The 21243-nt window shown below is 39.6% G+C and overlaps 1 protein-coding gene across 3 annotated transcripts in view; it reads left to right on the forward strand.

Annotated features, from left to right (window-relative positions):
* The first annotated feature begins 7111 nt into the window (after positions 1-7111).
* The window catches only part of FAM184A (family with sequence similarity 184 member A), a 115953-nt gene continuing 101821 nt past the window's right edge, over positions 7112-21243 (forward strand). For 2 of the 3 annotated variants that reach the window (XM_068551412.1, XM_068551413.1), the window contains exon 1: positions 7112-7358. In XM_068551412.1, coding sequence (XP_068407513.1) covers positions 7191-7358 — 168 coding nt within the window. In that variant the 5' untranslated portion in view covers positions 7112-7190. The remainder of the gene's footprint in view (positions 7359-21243) is intronic. The other variant, XM_068551410.1, reaches the window with a different exon arrangement.

Raw genomic sequence — 21243 nt, forward strand, 5'->3', positions numbered from 1 at the left:
TATTCAATACTATTTTCAATTGATTGATGTTACAGAGATGAGTTTTCTGAGCTCATGGGGAAGGAACAAAAAAATAACAAAGAGGTTAAAAAGAGAAGGAAGCACATAGCAAGACACCAATGAAAGACAAACTCATTTATGGTGATGTCTACCAGCTTGTAGCCATCTGGATTTATCTGGACAGATTTGAAACCTGACTTAGGATTATACTGTGTACCATGCTTTGGGTGTGTTAAAAGGTGAAAGTGAAGGTTGGGACATGATTGATTTGTGGTATATCCAAATAAATGTAACAAAATTATATTCTAAAAATACGAGATAATTCACCATGTAATATGTGAGAAATATAAGAAACCCTCAAGATCATTTGGGCAATGTCTTTGCTTTAAAGATGAAAAAAAACAGGTAGCTTAGTGGCACAATCAGGCCTGGACTATCAGGATTCTGATACTCTTTCCAATTATACTTGGAGCCTTGCATTAAGAAAATAGTGGTCATTTGAAAAATGTTTAACGCAAAATATTTTCTGTATTTGTGTGAAGTCTTACACAGATCCACTGTGTTTATTGATTCCACTGGAGTTCAGTTGATGGTAGACAGTCTCTATTGATTCTGAGTCCATTATGCAACTAAGCCTTGTTGCATGACCTTAGATTAAGTCCCATTCAAGTACTGAATGTTCCTAAGAGGCTTAACAATGTGATGCAGATGAGAACAAAAGGTTCCTTGGAGATCACCTGGCCATCCCCACTTGTCATGCATTTTTGTAGATATTTAATACCATTCTTAATTGACTGGCTGACTTGATCTCTATGACTCTTCTGGCACAAGTGGGATGGAGGAGAAAAGAAAAAAGAAGAACATTTCCTCACTTCTTCCTTCTTTCAAACCTCAAATCCAGATGTTCCCTATAGTTAACGACGACGACCTGGGGTAGAAAATGACGGTTTCACCTCCACAAAGGAAGCATTCAAAAAATGCTTGTTGGTTGATGGAACAGCATTCTCTCCTTGTTCTCTAAAATGGATTTCCCATAGGTAGCAAGGATGTCTTTCACTGAAGAAATCAGTGTCCACTTTTTTTTCTATTGTGGTAAAACATGCATAACATAAAATTCACCATTTTAATCATTCTTAAGAGTACAATTCAGTGCATTAAGTTATTTACATTGCTGTGCAATCATCACCACCATCCACCTCTGGAACTTTTTCAACTTCCCAACCTGAAACTCCATGCCCATGAAATAATAACTCCTCATTCTAACCTCCTCCCAGTCCTGGCAACCACCATCCTACTTTCTTTTTTTAAAATTGAGATATAATTGATATATAACTTTTTTATAGGAATATAAAAAAGTAGGAGATATCCTACTTCCTGTATCTATGAATTTGACTACTCTAGGTACCTCATATAAATGGAATCATACAGTATTTGTCATTTTGTGACTGGTTTATTTCACTTAGTATACCGTCTTCAAGGTTCATCCATATTGTAGCATGTAGAATTTTCTTCCTTTTTAAGGCTGAATAATATGCCTTTGTATATATATACCACATTTTATTTATTCATTCATCTGTTGATGGACACTTGGGTGGCTTCCACGTTTTGGCTACTGTTAATAATGCTCCTGTGAATATTGGTGTACAAATATTTACAAATATGTCTTTGAGTCTTTGCTTTCAATTATTTTTGATACATACTCAGAAGTGGAATTGCTGGATCATATGTTAATTCTAAGTTTAATTTCTTGAGGAGCTGCTATACTGTTTTCCACAGTAGCTGCACCATTTTACATTCATACCAGTGACGTACAAGGGTCCCAAATTTCTTCATATAACACTTGTTACTTTGTTTTGTTTGTTTTTATAATAACCATTCTAATGAGTGTAAAGCAGTATCTCACTGTGGTTTTGATTTGCATTTCCCTAGCGGTAAGTAGTCTTGAGCATCTTTTCATGTGCTTAGTGACCATTTGTATATATTCTTTGGAGAAATGTCTATTCAAGTCCTCTGCCTATTTTGCAGTTGCGTTGTTTTGTTATTGTTACTGTTGAGTTATAGGAGTTCTTCATAAGTTCTGGATATTAATCCCTTACCAGATATATAATTTGCAAATATTTTCTCTATGGGTTGCCTTTTCACCCTGTTGGTAAAGTCCTTTCATGCACAAAAGTTTTTAATTTTGATGAAGTCCAATTTACCTGTTCTTTCTTTTGTTGCCTGGGCTTTTGGTCCACTAGCTTTTGAGTACGCATCTTGATCCTCATTTTTAAAAAAATTTTGTTTACCATTTTAAAAATTTGAAGTATATCTAATTTACAATGTTGTGTTAGTTTCAGGTATACAGCAAAGTGATTCAGTTATACATATATATAAAATACATATGAAATTCTTCTGAAAAATAATATATATATATTTAGATTCTTTTCCATTTTGTAATTCCATAGGTTATTACAAAATATTGAAGATAGTTCCTTGCACTATACAGTAGGTCCTTGTTGTTTACCTATTTTATATATAGTAGTGTGCATATGTTAATCCGAAACTCCTAATTTATCCCTCCCCCCCACTATCCCCTTTGGGAACCATAAATTTGTTTTCTATGTCTGTGAGTATGTTTCTGTTTCATAAATAAGTTCATTTGTATCATTGTTTTAGATTCCACATACAAGTGATATCATATGATATTTGTCTTTCTCTGTCTTACTTCACATAATGTGATAATTTCTAGGTCCGTCCATGCTGCTGCAAATGGCATTATTTCATTCTTTTTTATGGTTGAGTAATAGTCCATTGTATGAAATATTCCATTCCAGTCCTCATTTTAATTCTTAACTTTAGGTACTGCTGCCTGGGGTTAATCTAGGTTTTCTGGAGCCTGAAGTATACACAATTTGGGAAGTTTAATGGAGAAATACAAAAAATGTTATCTTTATAAACTTTTACTAAATTTTATAATCATGTTATCACTCGTGAGGACATCTCCTGGAAGGAATCACATGAGCCTCATTAGCTTCATCATTAATTCATCTTTACAGTGACCACTACCACTTTCTTCTTCCCTCCTCCCACCATTTCTAACAATTCAGAAAGTGTGTAGGGGATTTGCAAGCCTGTGCGACATCATTGCAAATATAAATCATAATTGAAAGATCAGTGTATGGAAATATTAGCATAAGAAATGTCTAGTTAAAGAATACCAGAGCAGAGATTCTCTGATAAACAGCTTTAAACTATTGTTTGGTAAACCAGAGAGAACTGGGGTTTAAAATATCTAGGTCATAATTCTAGCCCTAACTGGTTTTTAAAATCTGTGCAACTCAACCTTTCTAATCTTTAATATGTGTAAAATAAGAGACTTGAAGTTCTGTTCTAGCTCTAATCCTCACAATTATTTTTACTTCCAGCTCATTCCTCTACTTGCTTTCAGTGACTATACCCCTGCATCAGCCTCTACTCCTGCTGTGCCCAAATTCTGCATTAAAAGCCCACTTCTCAGGTATCATGCCCTTGGGCCTGATGCTTCCATCTATGGATTACAACTACTTCTCAAGGATAAGTTCTATCATGTCATAGATGACAACCCACCTAGACAGATGCTTCTTTTCACATACCGATGGCTTCTGGTCTTCTCATGTAAGCAATACTTACCTTCTCTTGTTGTATTCAAATTTGATTACTCTTTTTTTTCTTTTTTTTTTAACATCTTTATTGGAGTATAATTGCTTTACACTGGTGTGTTAGTTTCTGCTTTATAACAAAGTGAATCAGCTATACATATACATATATCCCCATATCTCCTCCCTCTTGCGGCTCCCTCCCACCCTCCCTATCCCACTCCTCTAGGTGGTCACAAAGCACCGAGCTGATCTCCCTGTGCTAAATTTGATTACTCTTATTACCTCTCCTATTCTATATTCATTTGCAACTGAATATCTCCACTTAGGTGTCCCACAGGAATCTCAAAGATAACACATTCTACCTTGAATTTATCACCTTCCCCCACCTCTTCCTCCTTCTCCAGTCCCTGTCTCAGGGGGAGCCCCTGACTACTCTCTCCTCCTCAGCCCCAGTGTCCTTTCTATTTTAACTTATGGTTGTTTCAGATCCATCCATTTCTTTTGTTCTCACTGCCATATTTTAGGTCACTGGTCCATCCTCTCTTACCTGAGTAAGTGCAATAGCCTCCCAACTAACTAGTCTCCATGTCTACAAAGTTGTCCATGTAACCCATTTTCCACAGTCACAAGAGTTACGTTACTAAACTGCGAATGTGATTATTTCAGTCACCTGCTTAGAGCCCTTCAGTGGCTCTTTATTGCCTTTAGAATAAAGTCCCAACCTCTTTATCAAGGCAAATAAGTTCACCCTCCCGAATAATCTTGCTACATACTCTGCCTCGTATTTTGACACCCCATCAAACCCTTTGCTTCAGCCATATCACACCACTTGCTGTTCCCTAAATGGGTTGTTATGCTCTCTCTCATCCCCAGGGCTTTGCCCTTGCTGTCCTCAGAGCCAGCAGTCCACATCTACTATCTCTCTTAATCCAAAGAACTCATCCTTCAGGAGTCCATTCAGACATGACCTTTTCACATGTGTGAAGCCTTCTCAACACTCCAAGGCTGGGTTAAGGGCCCCTCTTGTGAGTTCCTTTAATTAACACCACATTGTATTGCGCCTTATTACTTGTCTGTCTTTCCCACTAGGCTGCTAACAGAGACTGATTCTTAGTCATCACTGCAGCCTCAGCACCTGGCACACAATAGGCTTTTGAGAAATATTTCTGCATAAACCATCTCACGGGAGATACAGGTGCTAAACAAAGATTTCTTACCTAACTAGCTTTTCCTCTTTTCTCTTATTGCACAACTTCTTCACTGAATCTTTTAAAAGTGTGGTTCTGAGTGATGGGATTATGAGTGTATTATATTAGACTTTATATTTCTATGTATCATTCATAATTAAATAGAATTCTGTATCAGATGACCTGTTTTATCCCACTGTGGTCAGGTAAAACTATTTAATTCATGGAATGACACTGGGTGTCTATTGAGCATTTAGGAAAAGGCTCCTCCTGGGCTATGCTGTATAGCGATGGCAGGAACTCTTGTGATGGGGTTCAGAGTGAACTACTAGTGGACCAGAGTTGCAACCTTTAACTCCCAAGTTAGACCGGGAAGGGGCTGATAACAGTCTTCAGAGGACGCACTTGAGGGATGAACAAGATTGGTGACTCAGTTGAGGCTACACGTTGGTCTTATTTCCAGTCCTATATTCTTTCCACTATATCATAGAGACAAAAACAAAAAACACCTTCTTTGCCCTAGCAAAAGTTAGCTATAAAAATTTAGGGAAACTTAGGAGCATTTGGAGCACACACTCCTGCATAGAATATAAAGGACATGAGGGTTCTAAAATGATTGTGAATCTTCCATGCCTAGAATTTGATGAAATAACCCACCTTCTAATTCTCTTTAATTTCATTTAATCATTAGAGCTTAAGAAGGGAGCAAAATTTGCATGATATTTGTTTCTGGCCATCTGCTCCATTCAGGACCTTGGAACTAGACAACTTATTTTCTGAAAGTTCTGTTAGAGGGAAGGCTGAGTACTTAGCATCCGGGAAAAGAGGTAGCCAATTTCAAAATTCCTTTCTGGAATTCCAACAGTTCCAGAAGTATTTCAAGATCCTATTCGACCTTCACCTTGTAGGTTTAGATTTTGTCACAAATACCTTAATATGGCCCCCAGTCGGATTTGTTAATAATATCAGATTTATATGGTGGTTAGTTGCATGCTAAAGAGAAATTACATATTATAACAGGAGAGGATTCAGTCCTGCAAAACTGCATGAGAACATATTTTTTTTAAATAGACACGATTCTATATTTTTAAAGTTTGTGTTAAGAATGCTCTAAAATGACTGATTTACTTCAACACAGGACACTACGTTGAAAAAAAAAATTATTTGACCTGCAGGAGTAGAGATGTTAGGAGAAAATTAGTAGGAAATAACACATTTAGTAAGGTGAAAATGCACAAGTAATGACACATTTTAGCCCAGCTCCAAATCCTTAAGGACATCTTGTTCAGCTTCTGTTTTCCCCTTTACTTGCAGCTAAGTAGATTTCATATATAATTGTCTGGGGCTCCATTAGACTGGGAAGAAGTAGTGGTGCAATGCTATACCAATTGACTGATGAAGTGTGTCCTCTCCACATAGACACTTGGTGTTGAATGAGGGACAGTGCCTGGCACGTAGTCCGTCAGCCTAAGACAGTAACAATCATGTTTGTGTGAGTTTGGAAGGAAGGGTCTGGGTAGGGGGTATCGGATTCCCCGCGACTTCATTACGCACGTCTCCGGTGCTGAGGCCATCGTTGGGAGGGAGCGGGATGTGAGTTTGCCGCTTTTCTTGGGGAAGAGCCACTTGGGCCCAGCGCACGCGATGATGCACGTGCAAAGGCTCGGTAAATCGGCATGCGCTCTACACACCGAAGGTGACCACGGGCCCGTCTTTTCTGGCACGCGCGGCACACGGGGCTTACCACCGGCCGGCCGGAGCTCGGGGCTCCCCGCCGCAAGGGTAGGCACTGGCGGCGAGCCCCGCAAGAGGCGCCCGCGCTGGCCGCGGGGCTGCGGGGAAGGCGGCGGCGCGGGGCGGAGCTTGGCTGCGGGGAAATGACGTCGCCACCCCGCGCGCTCCGCGGGCCGCGCACCCTGGTAACGGCGGCTCAGCGGCTCCCGCGCCCTCCTCCAGGTCCCCGCCTCCCCCCGCAGCAGCCCGCCCAGTCTCCTCCTCCCTCCGCAACCCCCTAGGCGGCTGTCCCGCTGGGTGTCGGGTGGGAGCGGGACCTGCGGGGCCACGCCGCCCACGTCTTCCCCGCCAGGCGCGAGCCGAAGAGCGGGCGAGAGCGGATCGGGCCCCGGGCCGCCGCCGCCGCCGCCCCCCGGGCATCTGCCCCGCGCCGGTGTCGCCCGTGGCTTCGGGCCGGCGGGGCCGCCCCGTCCCTGGACGGCGGTGACTCGGGGTTTGCGGGCGGGGGGGCGCGGGCGGCCGCAACTGGCAGGCGCCGGGTGTCGGGTCCGGAAGCGGCCGCCCCGGCTCCTGCGTCCCCGTCGCCGTTGCTCGGCGGGCCGCCCCCCGAGCGCGGGCACCGGTGCCCCGGCCGGGGTCTGCCGGGAAGATGGCGACCCCGGGCATGAGCTGGCAGCAGCACTATTACGGCGGCTCGGCGGCCGGGGCGGCCAAATTCACGCCCTCGCCGGCCGCGGCGCAGCAGGCGGGGCACTGCATGGACTACAGCCAGGACTTGCACCTGAAAATGAGCAAGAAAATCGCCCAGCTCACCAAGGTAAGGGAGCGGCTGCGGGGTGGGCACTGCGGAGACGAGAGACCCCGTGCGGGCCGCGCGGGGCCCACCTGCCCGGTTGGGAGGCTGCGCGCCCTGCGCCCGGGGCGAGTTGAAAGGGGGCTGTTTTGGGAAAGCAACAGCCAGAGACTTACCTCCTGGAACCGTTCAAACTTCGGTGCAACGCCGGTGACGTTAATTTAAACTAAATTAAACCCGACAGCAAAGCTGGGTTTATGGGACTTGCCCCCCGCTACCCTTTTGGGGTAAGCCAGCACAGAACAAATTAGGATCTACTTCTTTTACGGCACAATAATAAATCACTTTAGTTTTGCTCTCGTGCATCTGCCAAGGCTCCACGAGGCTTTACTGTAACTGTATAAAGTACAGTACCGTATTTACCCAACATGATCCGGAGTCTTCGAATTCATCAGTATCTTTCATTGGTTACGTAGTTAAGGGGAGAATAAATCCTGCTGAGCGATGTAGGAGGATAAAACATACCTAGCGTGCCATTTTCAGGATTTAATGAGTCATTCCTTATACTGACAAAATGTCAAACAAGGCTTTTTAGATGAATCATGTGTCTGCATTTAGTTAAATGCTTCAATGTATCAGAAGATAATTTTCAAGGGGCAAATACGCCCGCAGATTTGGCCAATTGTAGTTTAGAATCGTCTGTGGATGGTGAGCTTTTTTTTCTGCTTAAGGAAATGTTGGTAATGAGAAACAGTTGGTATCTGTGGATCAGGAGCAACTTAGATCAATTACATTGCTCTCTTTAGAGCTCAGGCGCAATCTTTCAATACCCATTACGTGAGAAGAAGTGATTGGTGGTTTCTGAAAGCTAGTAGAAGTGATAGACCTTAGTTTAGCGTTTAAGTGGAGTCGGCTAACCACTTGTTAGGGGTGTTGGTATGTGAAGAGAGGCTGGCATTGTGGGGTTTGCTACTAGATAACCTCTGAAGTCTGACTCTTTAAACTCCAGGCAATTTTGCTTGTTGGTGTTTGGTTTTTGTTTTATGTCAGCACCATCTCAGAGGTTGCTACGTGTCCAGTTTTTACTGTTTTCTCTTTTGACTTGAGGGTCCCCAAATTCAGAGAAGGGAAGGCCCAAGAAGGAACAGTAGTATACCATCAGAGCATTTACACATTTGGGAGCATTTACACATTTTGGGAGCCAGGCTTTCTGAAATCATGTTTGGTCTTTAGAATACTGATGTCCAGAATGAAGCACATGTATATTTATTTATTCTGATTTTCTCTTATAGTGTGTCCAAAACATTCATTATTTTTGTTTTACGTTGTAACCCTTTAGGGCCCTGCTGTAAGTCATAGAAACACTCAGTAAGCTGGTAGTGGAACTGTCTACAGTTTAACAAATGAAGTTTCTTTTCTCTCCAGCAAACTACTCTTCTTTTTACTTATACTTTTTCAATTTCCTGTTCTTTTATCAAAAAAAAAAAAAAAAAAATCAGCACAATTGTGAAATGTTGGAGTACTACTAGAAGTTGCGATCACTTTCTTTACACTACCCGCCTCAAACCTAACAAAGCAGGAGGCTGCCCTCTTGCCAGTGCTCTCATCACGGCTTGAGTGCTATGTCTAATCTTTCCTGAGTGTTACTGGACTCTGATTTAGTGTTTATAGTTACAGTCTCTAAACACTCACGCCACCCTCTCTGCTAAGTACCTCAGATATTTAATCTCACACTAGAGTTTCTCAGCCTCGACACTGCTGACATTTTAGACTGAATAATTCCTTGTTGGGAGTGGGCAGGGCTGCCCTGTGCACTGTAGGATGTTTAGCACCATCTACTTGTAGTCCCCACATGCACACACAGTAGTGACAATACACATGTCTCCAGGCCAATTCATGTTGCCAGATGTTCCCCGGGGAGGGATGGGCAGGTGGAGAACCACTGATTAACACTGAAATATCCCACCCCATCTCTTACCTCTGTTACTAAGATAATGCAGGAGAATGGAACAATCTGATAATAGGGCTCTGTTTCAGCCAACACCCTTCAGTTTCTGAAACATACAATAAGACCTGCTTGCTTTAGGTACCAACTTGGAAACTGTCAGTTTTATAGTCACATATACTTATTGTAAATACCATAAGAATGATATCATGAGTAATATATTGACTGATAGAAATTTTACTGCTATCTGCTTTATAGAGTTTTCACTCATGAAGAGTTTATTAATAAATTCACACCAGTAGAGGTTTGTTAATAGAACTATGTTTGGAACTTGGCAATAGCTTGTATTTCAAAATTAGACATTATAGAGGTAACCATTAAAATAAGATTTTATTTCTTTTGGAAATGAGTCAACAGAACTCACCTCTTCAGTGTTATTGTTAGCATGGCTTGGGAAGCTGACACACTGTCTTGAGTTAAAACTCCTGCTCTACCATTTACTAGTAGTATGACCTTGGGCAAGTCATTAACCTCTGAGCCTCAATTTCCTAATCTTTTTTTTTATATAAATTTATTTATTTTAATTATTTTTGGCTGCGTTGGGTCTTCATTGCTGTGCGCAGGCTTCCTCCAGTTGTGGCGAGCAGGGGCTACTACCTTCGTTGTGGTGCACGGGCTTCTCATTGAGGTGGCTTCTCTTGTTGCAGAGCACGGGCTCTAGGCTGCGGGCTTCAGTAGTTGTGGCTCGCGGGCTCTAGAGCACAGGCTCAGTAGTTGTGACTCACGGGCTTAGTTGCGCCGCGGCATGTGGGATCTTCCCGGACCAGGGCTGGAATCCATGTCCCCTGCATCTGCAGGCGGATTCTTAACCACTGTGCCACCAGAGGAGCCCTCCTAATCTTTTAAAGAAAGATGATGATACTATAACTCTCTAAGATAGTAGGCTTTTAATTCAGGCTGTCACTGAAAAGACATATATGCCAACAAAGTATTAGTAAAATACTGGATAATATACTTTTAAAATGCTACTTTCTTTTTAAAATAAACCATCCTGCATTAATAACATTATGTGATACTGTATTTCTTGTGGGTTTTCTGCTAAATCTTTAAAAATGTGTATACTGATAGTAATTTCTCTTGTATTTGAATATCAGGGTTTAAAATTTTCACAGTTGCTCTCTGTTTTTATAGTACAGTATTAAAAATACAATATGCACATTTCCGAGATTTGGCTGACAATGAAAGGAGAAGGATGAAAGTAATCTACATTATAACTTTACACATACTGACATATTTTTAACTAACTAAAAAGCAGTCTCAGCTGCAGGCATATTTGTTCAGGTTCTGTTTTCTAAGAACCTAACCTAGCAGCCATCGCATGGAAAGGACGCAGCTGTTCTTTAAGCATCTTTTATGTAAGGGGTGCTTTGTTAAGTGTTAGAGATACAGCAGGGAGCAAGACAGTCTTTGCCTTTTAAAGTGAATTTGTTAGGGACTTCCCTGATGGCGCAGTGGATAAGACTCTGCCTTTCCAATACAGGGGGCCCAGGTTCGATCCCTGGTCAGGGAACTAGAGACCACATGCATGCCACAACTAAGACCCGGCACAACCAAAGAAGTAAAGTGAGTCTATCATACTTTGTTGCTCATGTCAAATTTTAAGAATTACTATTAGATTCCTGAGTTATGTTGTGGCAGATTTCTGGAATTGTTAATGACTGAGCCATCTCAAGATAGAGAAGCTGGATGGGTAGTTATGTTTTTTTTGGTTTGTTTTTTGTTTTTATACATTTATTTATTTATTTATTTTTGGCTGTGTTGGGTCTTCGTTTCTGTGCGAGGGCTTTCTCTAGTTGCGGCAAGCGGGGTCCACTCTTCACTGCGGTGCGCGGGCCTCTCACTATCGTGGCCTCTCTTGTTGCGGAGCACAGGCTCCAGACGCGCAGGCTCAGTAGTTGTGGCTCACGGGCCCAGTTGCTCCGCGGCATGTGGGATCTTCCCAGACCAGGGCTCGAACCCATGTCCCCTGCATTAGCAGGCAGATTCTCAACCACTGTGCCACCAGGGAAGCCCGGTAGTTATGTTTTATAAGATCATATTTGTGTACTTCTCTGCTCTCCACTGTGTTGACTTTTTAGTGCATTCGATTGAGAAGCAGGACTTATGGGATGAAATTATAAAACAGCTTTATTTTTGTCATTCACTGTTCCTTTCAATTTACGCTGTGAGGCTGGCACATTCCCTGCCCATGGATAAACTTGACTTTCCTGGTTGCTTTTAGATACTGCAAATTGTCCTTCAGTAATTAAGTCACAAAAGTCTCAATTTGATTATTAAAATGTCTAGTACTAACAAATAAAAACCCCAAACCAAACCTGAGTTAAAGATGAAGCTTCTCCCCCATGCCCAGTTCCTAGCTCTGCCCATTGCAAGGGGGAAGCCAGTAATCGGGGACTGTTTTTGTTTCTTCTGACTGGGCTTTTCTACTGCTCCTTCTTTGTCTTGTCAGTGCGAGTTTCTGACTTCTCCCAAGTTGGACAAGGAAGAAGGGAAGAGAGGAAAGAAGAGTGGCAACTAGCTAACTAACACTCGATTAGTGCCTGGTGATCTAGCTTCGGTGCTGCTGTAGACTTGGCAGATGTTTCAAGTTCTTTCTTTCACCTGTGGATCCTGCACCTCCCACCTCAATTGCCCACCTCACATTGCTTGACAGTGAGAATGCATCTGTAATTCTGGCTGGGTTTTTATGTCTTCCTCAGCTTCTTGGATCTGGCAGGACCTCATGTTCATTTTGCTGAGGTCTGTTCAAGCTTCAGGTGACCCTCTTGGCTGGACCCAGATGCCATCACCCCAGCTCTCTCTGTCTCTCTCATTGGACCCACATTGGTCCATATAGAGCACTCATTCTTTGTCCAGACAAACTCTGGAAGTGGTCCCAATGAAGCTGTCTCTCTTCTGCTCTCACATGCCTCTTCATCTAGCTTCTTATCCTTTGGAATTTCCAGGGGTGAATCAGGTGCCAGTTCAGTGTGTTCTTCAGAGTGCTCGAGACACATATCAAGCTCTTCAAGTGGTCCCATCAAAGCCTTCTCCTCTAGGCTTTAGGTTAGAGGCAGGCATCCATCCCCTCCCTCCCCGCTGGAAGGCAAGAGCACTTGTTCCTGTAGCTCTCCCCGAGGAACTCTTCTCCAGAACCCTGCTCTGTGTTCTCCTTGAAGCTTCTCTCACTAGTGTTGAGGGTAGGAGGTAACACATGTCAACACTTTAGACTGCCTCCTTTGGAAATTTTGAGAATGTTCTGGCACCTGCTTTGGAATGTCAGTTGTCTTTGGTTCTCAGTAGAAACTTCCCTTTTAACATCCTGTCATGTTAGCTGCCCATCCAACACTGTTTTAGTTGATTGCACTTTTGATATAGTTTAGTCCAGTTATCACTTACGGACGTAACTAGTATAAGGTTGGGTATAAGGTTGCAAAGAGCAGGAACAGTTGCTTTGCGTTCTCTGTGTTTAGCATCAAACCCTTCTTGAAAGTCTTCCTTTAATACCCAACTTATGCGTCTCCTCCCAAGAACTGCCCTGACCAACCTGGGCCTTTTTGGGTTTACCTTACTCTGAATTACTGTAACATTTATTGTCTGTACTTCTTATTTGATACTTAATAATACACATTTGCACACCGTTTATTGTGTTTATAAATATACTTTGTTTCTCTAATTTGGCTGTAAGTTCCTCAGCTGTAGGGACTATATATTTCATGTAACCTTAATATGAATGTTTTGCACATAGTGTTATAAAAGCTTAATAAATATTTATTGAAGATAATGATGTACCACGTAATTTTGTTATATAGTAGACAAAGTCAGTAAATATTTTTGAGGGATTGTGTCTGCTGCTCTTCTGGATTAATGCTAGATCATTTCAGCTGAGTTAAATTACTCGTAAGTATTTAAATATTTGGCTTCCCCTTAAACTGCTTCAAAAAGCTATATATTATTTTATTATTTTTGATGCAAAAAAAAACATAAAGCACTTTGTCTAAAATATAAGTATTATTTATCATTTCAAAAGGAAGGTAATTGATATACCAGATTCTTAGCAAATATGGAAAAATAGTCTTTTGATCAGTCATTTAATACTAACTCTGCTTTTACTCTGTTCAAAACCTGAATGTGTTTATATAATACCAAAACCAGTGAAATTTTCAAACAATTCTGTTTTCTCTCTGTTAACTTCAACTGATTTCTCACTAGTTGGTTTGTTTGAATTACCTAAATACTGTTTCATAATAATATTTCGTTTTGGTTATGACTTGGATTGTTTCAGCTTGGCACATGCCAAACGTAGCATCTTTTTTTCCCCTCCTTTGTTACATTGCAGCTTTGACATTCTATTATGCAGCAGCTTAGGTGTAATCTTTTAGTCATAGCTGAGAGGTTTGAATTAATTTCCTGTATTTTACTAATGGGCACAAAAGCATGATATGCTATTAATCAATTGTCTAAAAACTTATAAATCGACTGCCTTTAGAGTTAAAAGGTTTAGAGCTGGAAGAAACCATAGATTCTTACCGGCCTAACCCTCTCATTTTACAGGTATGGAAGTTGAGGGTGTAAAGTCATTTGAAGACTATATAGCTTGTCACTGGCAGATCTTGGATTCGAACCCAGGTCTCTGGAATGGTCTAGGAGAGGGGTAGCCATACTAGCAGGTCTCTTTTTGCTGTGTATGCCTTCCTTCTAACTAATATTACCCACTCAGCTCCTAAGAGGCCACGGAGTTGTTTTTCCCCATGTTGGAACTATGTTTTGCTTACCATTTGAATCACAGACCTGATGAGAGTGAAACCCACCTGCCTCTCCCGTACACTGCACAATTTCTGGATATGTGGGTTGTACAGTTTGTGACTGTGGCTTTGGTAGATTTGTAAAAGCTATTTTTTTATATTCTCAGATAAATGTCATAATATTTTCATGTTTTTATTAACAGCTTTAGTCATTCCAGACTTTAAAAATGCTTTAATTAGGTTGATTTAGATACTGTTATACTTGGCGTCAAAGTTACTACTATGTGGTTATTTTAATTATTTTTCTTTTGACTGCTGGCTTTCTTAATTGGATTGTTGCTTAGGTCCCATTTCTGAGGGCAGTACATTGGAAGTTTTCCAATTTTTCTCCCCCCGACCCCTCTCTCTCTTTTTTGTTTATGAAAATCTTGTGCTGTCTTCTAATTGTCAACCTCTTAAAAAGTAGTGTGAAGGATAAGGGTTCATCAAAATTTGATTGAAACAATTTGTTTATTTTAATTAATAAGTAAATTTCTATGCTTTCTTAAAATTATGAGTATTTCTGAAATTTTCATATCTTAAATTTGAGATGAGAATGGAGTAACATGGGTCTGTAAAGCCAGTTAACTTCCAAATGACAATAGGAGGCAATGGGGGTGGGGTGAGGAGTGGTAAAGTACTGTTATTCTGCCCTTTCAATTTATGTTATGAGATTGAAAACCTCTTTTATCTGTGAGCAAATAAACTTGAATATTATGCCATGAAAATGGGATTGATGTGAATAATAGAAATTCTTAATTCCATACTTGTTTTTCATCGGAGAAAGTTTCTATCCTTCAGGCTACTTTTGAATGAAAACAACAGTGAGTCTATTGGAATTGGTGTCCCCCAGCCCTTTTGGGAGACAAACACCTGAGGAGAGATGGGAGAAAATTGCTAACTGAATTCAGGGTTGTTTGTTTTGTTTTTTTTTTAAAATAAAAACAGTTTTATAAATATGTGGGGAAAATACTACTTTCAGGTGTGCTCTGAGCCATAAAGATTTTTTTTTTTTTTTTTACTTTAACTTCATAACTTAATGGTCCTTTAAAATATTTTGGAAAATAGTCTCTGACTGTCAATCAATTAATATATAGAAATGAATTTTGGAAACACCAATCTTTGCAGGTTGAGGATCACCAGTTACAGTCAGTTAAGTTTGGTATACTTAACATTTGAGACCAGAGCAAATATTTTAGAAAATAAACCTTCTATTTTTAGCTTTCTATTAAACTACAGCAGTGAGTACTGTCATTTGTAGGCCTCAAACTTATTTCATTAATAAGTACATCTTTCTTTCCTACCAAAATTTTAACAAGAATGTATAAAAAGTAGTGAAGTTGAATATGTGAAAGATTTTTGTCCTATATCTCTTATTACTGTCATTTTGAGATATAAAGGGAGGCTGAGACTACCAAAGGACCTATAGTGGATGGAAAAACAAGACGATTAACCATAATACTTGGTATTTGGATAATAGACTCAGCTACGCGGTAACACCTTATTTATTATAAGGGAGATAGTATTTTAATGACTTTTAAAAATTATTAATCTGTATTTCTTTATATGTACATCTCTGTTTTGAGGTTTAAGAAGGTTTGAAAATAAAATGTTGGTTCATAAAGTACATTACTAATATTTAAATTATCAATAAAATTGCTAATTTTAGTAAAATATAAAGATAAATCCCTATTCAAAATTGTTGGAGAATGAATTAGTTAACTAGAAGTTAACCATAGGGATTAATGATTTTCTACCTTCCAAAATAATATACTTACATTCAAGTCATACCATTCATAAATTATGTAGAGTCCTTTATCACTTCCAGATCCTTGTTGATAATCAGTATATTTACAGATTAGGCCAGACCTATACTAATCCTTTGCCAAATGCTGAAACTTTATTTCTGAATAAATTGTTACTTTCATTTTTTATTTGCCGTGTCTCTCTTCCTTATAAAATGAAGTGCGGAGTTTGGATAGTTACATACTCTAGGTATTGGGCTTTCTGGTTGGAAAGATTTTGTTTATTCTGCTAAATGTGTGTCTGAGTCTTCACAGGTATTTGCATTTTTCATCCTGTTTCTCCTTAAGCACAGTCTTAACAGAATCTCATTTCTTTCAGAAAACATTTCATAACCAAAACACTAAATAGTATTCTATTCATTTTTTTTTTCTTTTTTAAATTTTTATTGGAGTATAGTTGATTTACAATGTTGCGTTAGTTTCAGGTGTGGTGTACAGCAAAGTGAATCTGTTATACATATATATATATCTCCACTCTTTTTTAGATTCTTTTCCTTTATAGGCCATTACAGAGTATCAAGTAGAGTTCCCTGTGCTATTCAGTAGGTTCTTATTAGTTATCAATTTTATATATAGTACTATGTATATGTCAATCCCAGTCTCCCAGTTTATCCCTACTCCCCCCTTGCCCCGTCTATTCTTAAATCTTTTGCCTAGTGACGCACTATGCAAACAAAGTACAAGTAATTTTGAGAGGAAGTTGTGTATTCGTGTGTGTTTAATATAATGGTCTACTCAGAGCAACAAGAGAAGATATACTTAAATATGACTGAAATAGAGCATGTAGATCTAAAAGGTTGGTAAACTTTTGTTGACTGTCTAGTCCTTGAAAGATACTGTGCTGGGCACTATTAATTAATACTATCAATTTATAGTACCGTTTTTAGCCTATATATTTTTCTCATTTTTTTCTATAGATTTTTTTTTTTTAACAGCAGGTTCTTATTAGTCATCAACTTTATACACATCAGTGTATACATGTCAGTCCCAATCGCCCAATTCATCACACCACCATCCCCACCCCACCGCGGCTTTCCCCCCTTGGTGTACATACGTATTTTCTCTACTTCTGTGTCTCAATTTCTGCTCTGCAAACTGGTTCATCTGTACCATTTGTCTAGGTTCCACATATGTGAGTTAATATACGATATTTGTTTTTCTCTTTCTGATTTATGTCACTCTGTATGACAGTCTCTAGATCCATCCACGTCTCAACAATTGACCCAATTTCGTTCCTTTTTATGGCTGAGTAATATTCCATTGTATGTATGTACCACATCTTCTTTATCCATTCGTCTGTCAGTGGGCATTTAGGTTGCTTCCATGACCTGGCTATTGTAAATAGTGCTGCAATGAACATTGGGATGCATGTGTCTTTTTGAATTATGGTTTTCTCTGGTTATATGCCCAGTAGTGGGATTGCTGGATCATATGGTAATTCTATTTTTAGTTTTTTAAGGAACCTCCATACTGTTCTGCATAGTGGCTGTATCAATTTACATTCCCACCAACAGTGCAAGAGGGTTCCCTTTTCTCCACACCCTCTCCAGCATTTGTTGTCTGTAGATTTTCTGATGATGCCCATTCTAACTGGTGTGAGGTGATACCTCATTGTAGTTTTGATTTGCATTTCTCTAATAATTTGTGATGTTGAGCAGCTTTTCTTGTGCTTCTTGGCCATCTGTATGTCTTCTTTGGAGAAATGTCTATTTAGGTCTTCTGCCCATTTTTGGATTGGGTTGTTTGTTTTTTTAATATTGAGCTGCATGGGCTGTTTATATATTTTGGAGATTAATCCTTTGTCCATTGATTCGTTTGCAAATATTTTCTCCCATTCTGAGGGTTGCCTTTTCGTCTTGTTTATGGTTTCCTTTGCTGTGCAAAAGCTTTGAAGTTTCATTAGGTCCCATTTGTTTATTTTTGTTTTTATTTCCATTACTCTAGGAGGTGGATCAAAAAAGATCTTGCTGTGATTTATGTCAAAGAGTGTTCTTCCTATGTTTTCCTCTAAGAGTTTTATAGTGTCCAGTCTTACATTTAGGTCTCAAATCCATTTTGAGTTTATTTTTGTGTATGGTGTTAGGGAGTGTTCTAATTTCATTCTTTTACATGTAGCTGTCCAGTTTTCCCAGTACCACATATTGAAGAGACTGTCTTTTCTCCACTGTATATCCTTGCCTCCTTTGTCATAGATTAGTTGACCATATGTGCATGGGTTTATCTCTGGGCTTTCTGTCTTGTTCCATTGATCTATATGTCTGTTTTTGTGCCAGTACCATATTGTCTTGATGACTGTAGCTTTGTAGTATAGTCTGAAGTCAGGGAGTCTGATTCCTCCAGCTCCGTTTTTTCCCCTCAAGACTGCTTTGGCTATTCGGGGTCTTTTGTGTCTCCATACAAATTTTAAGATTTTTTGTTCTAGTTCTGTAAAAACTGCCATTGGTAAGTTGATAGGGATTGCACTGAACCTGTAGATCGCTTTGGGTAGTATAGTCATTTTCACAATATTGATTCTTCCAATCCAGGAACATGGTATATCTCTCCATCTGTTGGTATCATCTTTAATTTCTTTCATCAGTATCTTATAGTTTTCTGCATACAGGTCTTTTGTCTCCCTAGGTAGGTTTATTCCTAGGTATTTTATTCTTTTTGTTGCAGTGGTAAATGAGAGTGTTTCCTTAATTTCTCTTTCAGATTTTTCACCATTAGTATATAGGAATGCAAGAGATTTCTGTGCATTAATTTTGTATCCTGCAGCTTTACCAAATTCATTGATTAGCTCTAGTAGTTTTCTGGTGGCATTTTTAGGACTCTATGTATAGTATCATGTCATCTGCAAACAGTGACAGTTTTACTTCTTCTTTTCCAATTTGTATTCCTTTTATTTCTTTTTCTTCTCTGATTGCTGTGACTAGGACTTCCAAAACTATGTTGAATAATAGTGGAGAGAGTGGACATCCTTGTCTTGTTCCTGATCTTAGAGGAAATGCTTTCAGGTTTTCACCATTGACAGTGATGTTTGCTGTGGATTTGTCATATATGGCCTTTATTATGTTGAGATAGGTTCCCTCTATGCCCACTTTCTGGAGAGTTTTTATCATAAATGGGTGTTGAATTTTCTCAAAAGCTTTTTCTGCATCGATTGAGATGATCGTGTGGCTTTTATTCTTCAATTTGTTAATATGGTTTATCACATTGATTAATTTGCGTATATTGAGGAATCCTTGCATCCCTGGGAGAAATCCCACTTGATCATGGTGTACGATCCTTTTAATGTGTTGTTGGATTCTGTTTGCTAGTATTTTGTTGAGGATTTCTGCATTTATATTCATCAGTGAAATTGGTCTGTCATTTTCTTTTTTTGTAGTGTCTTTGTCTGGTTTTGGTATCAGGGTGGTGGTGGCCTTATAGAATGAGTTTGGAGTGTTCCTTCCTCTGCAATTTTTTGGAAGAGTTTGAGAAAGATGGGTGTTAGCTCTTCTCTAAATGTTTGATAGAATTCACCTGTGAAGCCATCTGGTCCTGGACTTCTGTTTGTTGGAAGATTTTTAATCACAGTTTCAATTTCATTACTTGTGATTGGTCTGTTCATATTTTCTGTTTTTTCCTGGTTCAGTATTGGAAGGTTATACCTTTCTAAGAATTTGTCCATTTCTTCCAGGTTGTCCATTTTATTGGCATAGAGTTGCTTGTAGTAGTCTCTTAGGATGCTTTGTATTTCTGTGGTGTCTGTTGTAACTTCTCCTTTTTCATTTCTAATTTTATTGATTTGAGTCCTCTTCCTCTTTTTTTTTTTAAAGGAATTCCTTTATTTTTATTATTTATTTATTTTTAGCTGTGTTGGGTCCTCGTCTCTGTGCAAGGGCTTTCTCCAGTTGCGGCAAGCGGGGGCCACTCTTCATCGCGGTGCGCGGACCTCTCACTATTGCAGCCTCTCTTGTTGCAGAGCACAGACTCCAGACGCGCAGGCTCAGTAGTTGTGGCTCACGGGCCCAGTTGCTCCGCGGCATGTGGGATCTTCCCAGACCAGGGCTCGAACCCGCGTCCCCTGCATCGGCAGGCAGACTCTCAACCACTGCACCACCAGGGAAGCACCCTCTTTTTCTTGATGAGTCTGGCTAATGGTTTATCAATTTTGTTTATCTTCTCAAAGAAGCAGCTTTTAGTTTTATTGATCTTTGCTATTGTTTTCTGTTTCTATTTCATTTATTTCTGCTCTGATCTTTATGATTTCTTTCCTTCTGCTAACTTTGGGTTTTGTTTGTTCTTCTTTCTCTAGTTCCTTTAGGTGTAAGTTTAGATTGTTTTTTGAGATTTTTCTTGTTTCTTGAGGTAGGCTTGTAGAGCTATAAACTTCCCTCTTAGAACTGCTTTTGCTGCATCCCATAGGTTTTGGATGGTCGTGTTTTCATTGTCATTTGTCTCTAGGTATTTTTTGATTTCCTCTTTGACTTCTTCAGTGATCTCTTGGTTATTTAGTAACGTATTGTTTAGCCTCCATGTGTTTGTGTTTTTTACGTTTTTTCCCAGTAATTCATTTCTAATTTCATAGTGTTGTAGTCAGAAAAGATGCTTGATATGATTTCAATTTTCTTAAATTTACTGAGGCTTAATTTGTGACCCAAGATGTGATCTATCCTGGAGAATGTTCCATGCGCACTTGAGAAGAAAGTATAATCTGCTGTTTTTTGGATGGAATGTCCTATAAATATCAATTAAATCTATCTGGTCTATTGTGTCATTTAAAGCTTCTGTTTCCTTATTTATTTTCATTTTGGATGATCTGTCCACTGGTGTAAGTGAGGTGTTAAAAGTCCCCCACTAGTATTGCGTTTCTGTTGACTTCCTCTTTTATAGCTGTTAGCCTCTTTTATAGCTGTTGCCTTATGTATTGAGGTGCTCCTGTGTTGGGTGCATATATATTTATAATTGCTATGTCTTCTTGGATTGATGCCTTGATCATTATGTAGTGTCCTTCCTTGTCTCTTGTAACATTCTTTATTTTAAAGTCTATTTTATCTGATATGAGTCTAGCTACTCCAGCTTTCTTTTGATTTCCATTTGCATGGAATATCTTTTTCCATCCCCTCACTTTCAGTCTGTATGTGTCCCTAGGTCTGAAATGGGTCTCTTGTAGACAGCATATATATGGGTCTTGTTTTTGTATCCATTCAGCAAGCCTGTGTCTTTTGGTTGGAGCATTTAATCCATTCACGTTTAAGGTAATTATCGATATGTATGTTCCTATGACCATTTTCTTAATTGTTTTGGGTTTGTTTTTGTAAGTCCTTTTCTTCTCTTGTGTTTTCTCCCACTTAGAGAAGTTCCTTTAGCAT

Source organism: Eschrichtius robustus, chromosome 9, assembly GCF_028021215.1.
Source record: "Eschrichtius robustus isolate mEscRob2 chromosome 9, mEscRob2.pri, whole genome shotgun sequence".
In the NCBI taxonomy this organism is placed as follows: domain Eukaryota; kingdom Metazoa; phylum Chordata; class Mammalia; order Artiodactyla; family Eschrichtiidae; genus Eschrichtius; species Eschrichtius robustus.